Source organism: Anopheles coustani, chromosome 2 (genome assembly GCF_943734705.1).
Source record: "Anopheles coustani chromosome 2, idAnoCousDA_361_x.2, whole genome shotgun sequence".
Taxonomy (NCBI): Eukaryota; Metazoa; Arthropoda; class Insecta; order Diptera; family Culicidae; genus Anopheles; species Anopheles coustani.
Genome location: NC_071289.1, coordinates 77,067,136 through 77,074,571, shown reverse-complemented (window position 1 = coordinate 77,074,571; position 7,436 = coordinate 77,067,136). Strand labels below are relative to the sequence as shown.

The 7,436-nt window shown below is 42.6% G+C and overlaps 1 protein-coding gene across 1 annotated transcript; it reads right to left on the bottom strand.

Moving 5' to 3' along the window:
* Nucleotides 1-1,536: 1,536 nt before the first annotated feature.
* On the bottom strand, nucleotides 1,537-6,951 carry LOC131265079 (uncharacterized). The gene is made up of 3 exons (XM_058267341.1): nucleotides 6,771-6,951; nucleotides 5,319-5,422; nucleotides 1,537-1,707 (listed from the first exon to the last, which is right to left on the bottom strand). The coding sequence occupies exons 1-3, from the start codon at nucleotides 6,949-6,951 to the stop codon at nucleotides 1,537-1,539; spliced, it is 456 nt and encodes a 151-aa protein (XP_058123324.1).
* Between the last annotated feature and the right edge of the window lie 485 nt (nucleotides 6,952-7,436).

The following is a 7,436-nucleotide window of genomic DNA, read 5'->3' as shown; positions in this document are numbered from 1 at the left end:
CAGTACGGCCACAGCGAAGAGTTTTTAAACAGCGTTCGGGAGCATCAAGAATCTATCGCGAACAAGCGAGCTTGCTACGATCTGCGTTAATCATTTCATTTAGTAACACTGAATACTGCCAGCCTTTTTTTGCATGTTCCCTGATTATTCACGAAAAAGCGGATTCTATACCGAAATGCTGTTTGGTTGCTGCATTGTTTTATAACAAGATAATGAAATCTTGGTTCATAGGAAAAGTCAACAGATGAAAGTAAAATCGAAAGTAGTAATATTAAATCAACGCATTCAATTACTGCATGTGCATTAAAAATCCACAACTTTGATTCGGTTAGCCCTTGATAAATTGACACTGAAGACTTTTTTTACTTAAGCAAGGTATGTGGAAAAGTTTATATGTCCAAGAGCATGTAAGTAAATATGTTAATTTATTTCTTTAATCTGATCATTCAATTTGGTATTTAAATTCTGTTATTTTGTCAATACATAACGAATACAATTCATAACGAAAAACTGAAACAAGGCTCAATTATAAAATTATCTAAAACGAATAATAAAACCAATCATAATTAAGTAAGTTGTTTAATCGTTGATGTAGGAAGAATAGCAAGAATAAACAGGTATGTGGGCAGCGGCCAAACCTTAAAAGGCTCAAATAAATGTAAGCACGTTAACAAAAGTGTAAGAAGTTGTTTCGCTCATAAAACTGGAATTATTTGCTTAATGGAACTAAATAAAAAAATAATGTGGGTCCGGAACTTAAGTATCCACTTCAGCTTGTGAAAACGTATTATACTTAAGCCAACGTTACATGGTTTTGGTTAATAAACAATCAACACACCAGTGGAAATTTAATCTTTCCCTACTTTTTTTAAAGTCATGATCTTGTCATCAGTCATTTAGTAAATACATAGAGTACAATTTTAAAACATCTACAGGTAACATAAGTAATCATTGTAAAGTGTTGGACATTTGGAACAACAAATCAATCATCTGTCAAGTGCACTCTAATCAAAGAGTTGATTAGTTCATTTAACAGACCGCGGTATTTTCCACACGAATATATCCCCGCCTTTACTGTCTTCAATGTGTTTTGGGCTGTTTTTCGACAATTTTCACCGAATGATTAGATTTATTTCTCCACCATATTGGTCCAAGCGTTGGCAAATCTGGTCGGTTGCAGATGATACGTCCTGCTAAATCTGTATGCTCAAAATAAACTACTCCACGCCGGTGTAAACTCACCCGTCAATCCAATGTAAAATCAGACCCCTATTAAACCATGCGTGACACATTGGGCTTGGGCATAATTGATTTAGCAATTTGCTGTCGTTTTATTGATGTTAATTTTGTTAACATGTGGTTCCTGTTTGGAGCATCGGGAGCCAAACGAACGTGCGCGTGTGGGCGTGGTTTTGTGGTAAATGTTTCGTCTATTTTTTCACCTCTCCCTCAATCCTTTTTACCGAATCGCATTCCAGTTTCCTATCCCGCTGATGACCTCATTTCCACCGAAGATCCATTCAACGATGTTTTTCCTCAAAACGGACAGCAGATGTTACCGACGTCGTCCGGATTGAAGCACCATCCGGAGGGAAAGCAGATCACATTCAGCGCCACAAACTCGAACACGTGCACCTCGTCCAGCCCGAACGCGCTCATGAAGTGATCCAACAGGTTGATGGCGAAATCTTCCGGCTCTTGTGCGTCCTGTGCGGAAAAGCGAGAGAGCTGGTCAGTGGAAGGTGGAAGGCAGCCCCGGTTGATGGATAATTCCTTACACACGGGCAATCCCGTATCCCGGGGGTTATCTAAAAACTGGCATGACCCAAAGCAGGGCGGATGGGGGGGCGAGGGCTTGTATGGAATGTGAGCATGTTTGTTTGTTTACGTGTTGTTTTTCCTATTTGCCAAAGCGCCTTAGAAAGGACAGCAGATGTGACCGATGTCGCTGGTATCGATGCAGCCGGAACGATAGCATACGATCGAATATTTAATGAATGTGGCGGGGACGTTGAAGGATGATGTTGATGCTCCAGTGTGGTTGATTTTCAACACATACACATGCTCCGACTGGGAGTCGGTGGTCGGAAGCTGGGGGAGATTTAATGAGTTTTAGTTCGCCAACAAGATGGGGAAGGATATATTTTTAATGAAACCCTTGTCCGCATTAAATGTTTTTGGTTGCGGTTTCTCCATTTTCCCTCCGGTCCTACTGGTGAATTATTTTGTATGTCTTTGTTTGTCAATTACCAATCGATTAAAATTTGTTCCAAGAATGATACGATTCGTGTTTGGTTTATTGAGATCGTTACTACTATCTTTCCTATCGTAAAATATTCCAAGCAAGTTACAAAGCGTTAAAAGAAGATACTTGTTGACTGAGCATCATTTCACTTCCGATGAAATCAGCACCGCTAAAACCTGTTCCCAGAAAGGTAAGTCCCAGCCAAGCCGCTTTTCCGGCTGTTCCAGATCGAGACGCTTTTTTTCGATTCAGAGAAATCAAATCAATACGAAGTCGAAATCATTACCGATTCATTCGTAGTAGGACTCCATTATCGATTACCCAGGAGCAAGTGAGCATCCCGATGGACTTTTTGCATATCCATTTGCGGGCTCGGAAAGGAACTTTAAGCATTCAAAAGAAAAAAAAAGTGTTTCCTTCCTAATGGGGCATGGAAAGGGAAATGTTGATTGCTTTTTGCTTGAAGGAAGTGTAACCTGTTGATTTTCCACGATCGTTGTTTTTATCGGTATGGTTTTTACTGAGAAAATAGACGGCTTGGAGTTTTAAAGAAGGCGAAAACCGTTCCTTTCAAGTCTAATGGTGGGTTTATGTATTTAAATAAACAGGTAGTTACTCGGAATATACTCCATAATGATAAAATTTAAAATGTAGAGTAACTGCAACAAGATTTTATGAGTGCACTCATAAACAGTGGGCACCACAACTGCTCCCTTTTATTGTAAACAACTACAGAGTACCTAATCCACCAAAGCTCATACGTTGCACAAAGTAAAGCCCGAAGAGTTATTAGACCCGGCTGCATTCCTTCCTAAGGGCCTATTAGGTGTTTTTATAACACGCCAACCCCATCGCCAGTTTGGGAAAACCTCAACTTTGCAAGTCGAATGACCAAAGTTTACGATTACGAGGGTGGAGAAGAAGTATTTCTTCGAGTGCTCGTTAAAAGACGCCAGCCACCTGCACCCAGGACGTTCGCTCGCCAGCTCCGCCACGTCTGGTTGCTTATAGATTGGAGGAAAATTAATTTATATTTAAATTTTCATCTCCACCCCATCGAGGGAAACGCTCGGCCAGTCTCGCATATCGCAAACTCCGGAGCAGCGACAGGATCCGTTGCATCCGTCTCGGTGTCGGGGCGCGAAACGGAACGTCGAGGCACCTTCATGGGGTGCAATTTGGAGGGATTAGAAAACCAAGGGCGGGAAAACGAGGGAAACTTAGCAGACCGTCTGGAGCCCGGCCAACGTCATCCCGTCCGAATGGAAGTACGATGCGCGGAGCAGGTTGTTCGGTTTAATGGGCCCCCACTTTTTGTCTGGAAGGAAGTTATGCTGCTTCGTACGGGCTGTATTCGGACGGAGTTCCCAATACCGCACAAGGGTTGCAGCTGGGGGGAGGAAATGTGGTTCCAGTGCCGTTCCAACCAGCCGGCTTTAATGAACTATGCAAATTGATTCCGACCATACTGAACCCGAACGAAGCGTCACAGTCATTCGCTGATACCCAATTCGGGAGGTTCAAGAGCCGATCGACAGGCGAAAAAGTTGGTGACAATCAGCAGCGAACACCAGCTGAAACATGGTGTTAGGCGCGGGGATGCTGCTTCACGAAGTTAGCGATGGATGAAACTTGAAGCATGAAAATTTATCAAAAAACTTTCCTCTACCATCGTCGGCCATTTTCCGAATGTCTGGAGCAAGTTTTCAGACGATCAAAACTACCGAAGAAGGATAGACAATTGCGTTGAAAAGCCCAGTCGGAGTTAAAGTGCCGGACGTTTATCGAACGTAATATTTAAAACCAATCGTTTGCTTTTGTGACTTTAACGAGCTCTATCTTTTCATGAATTTCCTGCATTTCCTAAAAGAAATTCAATTTTTCAAAACCAGTGTTACTTTGGGTACACTCATTGTTCTTCTTATGGTGTTTTTTAGCTTTAATAAAATATTCTATCACGAAAAAGTAATTGGAGCAGGTAATTTTAAAAGCAAAACAAAAGTAGTTTTGACTAAAAATAGAAAATTGAGATGGATGGAAATGGACACAACTGTTTTAGTTCAATTTGTAGCGAAATTTTTTCGTAATTAATTTTGGTTGATGACATTTTTCTTTGAAAGCTTTTTAAGATTTTTTTTGATAAAACTGATAAAAATCGATACATAACCTGATGAGGGAAAACTTAGAAAAATTAAAAGAAACGCTTTAAAATTGCCAATGAGTGTAGCAAAATAACTTAAACAATCACAAAGAAACAACCATCTTTGGAGATGGAAAATTGTGGATGTATTAAAAATTTCCATTGTTGGTTGATATTTTTATTTCAGTCAATTCCGTTCTATTCCCGTCCTGTCAAAGCAAATCCATTTTCATTTCCATCGTCCGGCTCGTTAGGCCATTACACGTCTTTGTCGGTCCCTAATTGAGTGGCAAAATGCATTTCCCCCCTTGCCCCTCGGCTTCCCTAATTGATGATGAACGACACTCAAAAGCCCCGCTTCGGAAAATGGAAGCTCCCTCCGAATTCCTACCCAAGATGGACATCATTCCATTCGTTGAAAGTGGGAACGAGGATTCGATAAAAGGGTCGGGGGAAAAGGGGAGCAGGAAAGCAGGTGGTTGTCGGGAAGGGGGCAAGCCGTAAAGACAAAGCATCGAACAAGCCGTGACTTCTCTGGTGATCTGTAACGATTCGATGGACTCCTTCCACTCGTTCGGTTCGTTCGTAATCCTTGAGTAAACTATCCTCATGGCTGAGGTTGGAACGACGATGGTGCTTGGTGTCTTGACCTTTTTCCATCCACAGTTCGGTCGTTCATTTGTGTGTCCTTCCGCCGAGAGGGCGTGGGAACAGGGAGGGCAATTTCCTTTTTTCCCTAAACTCTACCCGCAACGGTGGGAAAGGAAAATATTATGACAGGAAAATGGCCCGATACCCGATGGCCCGGGAAGAGATTGATATGACAAGCGCAAGCAGACCGGGTTGATGATTCCCACCAAAAACCCCACCACCACCCACAAGCACTTACCTCCCCGTAGAGTGGCTCGAGAGTTTGGCGTTGAAAATACTCACCTGAAAAGTGGTGAACTCGAAGTCCTTCGGTGTGTGGCTCCTATAGTTCGGTATGCGCTGCTCCAGGGCCTTGTCCAGGTGGTATTTGATGAAGTTTTCCCGATCTTCCAGGGATAATTGTTCGTGCGGGCGTTGGGCGGGGTGAAGAGAGAGAAAGTCCGGTAGAAACAAAGAGAAGCGTATTAGTCGATGCGCATCGAGAAGGCGAATAATGATTGATGCCTTTCGATGGCAAATTGCGCCAACCGGAGACAACCCGGAACGAGCGATCGGGTTCTAATCAATCTTAGTTTAAGGAGTCGGGTTTCTTTGTTTCCCCCCTGCACGGGCAGCCTCCCTCTATCTTTCGATTTTATCCTGATGAGCGTTCGGGGCAAACTTGGAGCAATTAGCTGTTTCGAAAATGTGCAGATCAAGTTTCCAGAAAGGATTTTATTACGTTATTACGTATTTATTATTACGAATTTCCGAAAGATTCCTTAGCAATACAAATGGTCTCGAAATGTATGGAGCTGTTAAATAGTGATAAAAAAATGTTCAAAAGGGTATACACAAGTGTGATAACTTACTTTTATTTGTTGAGGTATATTAATTTCTCAAATTTCAAAAGACCACAATTTTTCCCTCAGAAAATAGTAAGGCTAGCTTTTTAAATGATTTTACTTTTTAATGTTTTGATTTTTGATTTCATATATGTTAGTAAATCATAAAATAAGGAAAAACAAAACAATTCACTGCCGTTAGTAAAATCGTTTTTTTATATGTATATATTTGGAATGATATAATTAATTCGTTTACTTTCAATGAATATTTAATTCCTGTGTCGTAATCCGCGGAAAATATAAACGTCATGCAAACATATCGTTGTTGTCATGAGTCAGCCGGTTGTCGTTGCTCCAATTAAAAAAAAACCGAGCTCACGGGATACCAATAATGGGCGATAAAACACGTCGATTATCGAAACCAGATAAACGATTCCCAGTGGTGCCATTTGGAACGATTTTTCTTAGTAATCAACGGAAGAAGTGGGTTTAAGCTTTCTGTGGTCAACAATTTTGTGGTTAAGATTGACTTGTTTAGTTTTATGGTAACGATACTATTCATTCTGGAAAACAAGTAACACTAACGTTGGTTGAAGCTGATCTTAAGTGGTTCGTTTTGTAAACCGTTCAACCAGTTAATTGCTTCCCCTCTGTAGCGATGCATGCAGGATGCGCTTAGAAAACTAATTCAAATTATGATGCAAGTTAGGCAATCTTATCCAAACAGAAACCCCGCTACCATCATCACCCCCTCGAACGGCTTCACCGCACTGGATTGCAATTAAAACTAATTAAAGCCGTTTGTAAAGTTTTCGCATCCTGTGCTTAACCGAACAGAAAACTCCTCCGTCTGGTCAAGTCGGAGCGGGGCGGGGGGTGCGTTCTGATGCGGCGCACGTCGCAAACTTACCTTCCGGTGCAACGGCATCAAAGTAGCGCTGGTACAGGGAATCGGTCGGCGTGTGGGTGAGGGTGGCCGCACCGGTGGGGCAAACTTTTCCCACTAATCCGGCGATGGCGATCAGCAGCACGGCGGACATCTCGAACCGGGTGCCGGTCGGGATCGGTTTCTTTCCACGCTGGCACAACATCGCTGTGGTTATGGTTTTGGTACGTCCGGCGAGCCTTCCCGGGCCGTCGACACACATGTTACGCACACACACACACACACTAGCACCTAATCGAGTTGAGCTAGGACACTTTCGAAACACTCTCGGTTAAGGTTTCGTTTTGCTTTGTGGGACGATAATTGGAGGATAATGTTCCAACGTGGGCGGTGATGGGACTTCGGATTTCTTTCACCTTTGTTACCGTCCTATCCTTGGGCAACGTTAACGTATTAATTACACATGAATCAAGCACGTCGCGGACACAACCGAAGATCGCCGATAATGCCGGCACCGTGCTATCGTCCAAACAAAAGGATGAACAAAAATGATAATACAATACTCTCTTCGGGAACAACAACCCTAATTGACTTTTAGTTGCGCCCGTCTGGAGGGCGGAAGCACGAAAGCCGGGGGTCCGTATTGTGGGAGCAACAGGACACTTGTTGTTGACGGTAGGCCACGAACCG

Coding starts and splice junctions, on each gene's coding strand:
- LOC131265079 (XM_058267341.1), bottom strand. CDS start 6,951: ATGTTGTGCCAGCGTGGAAAGAAACCGATCCCGACCGGCACCCGGTTC. Junction 5,423..6,770: donor TGATGCCGTTGCACCGGAAG/GTAAGTTTGCGA, acceptor TATCCCTGGAAG/ATCGGGAAAACTTCATCAAA. Junction 1,708..5,318: donor TCGAGTTCACCACTTTTCAG/GTGAGTATTTTC, acceptor TTTTCCGCACAG/GACGCACAAGAGCCGGAAGA.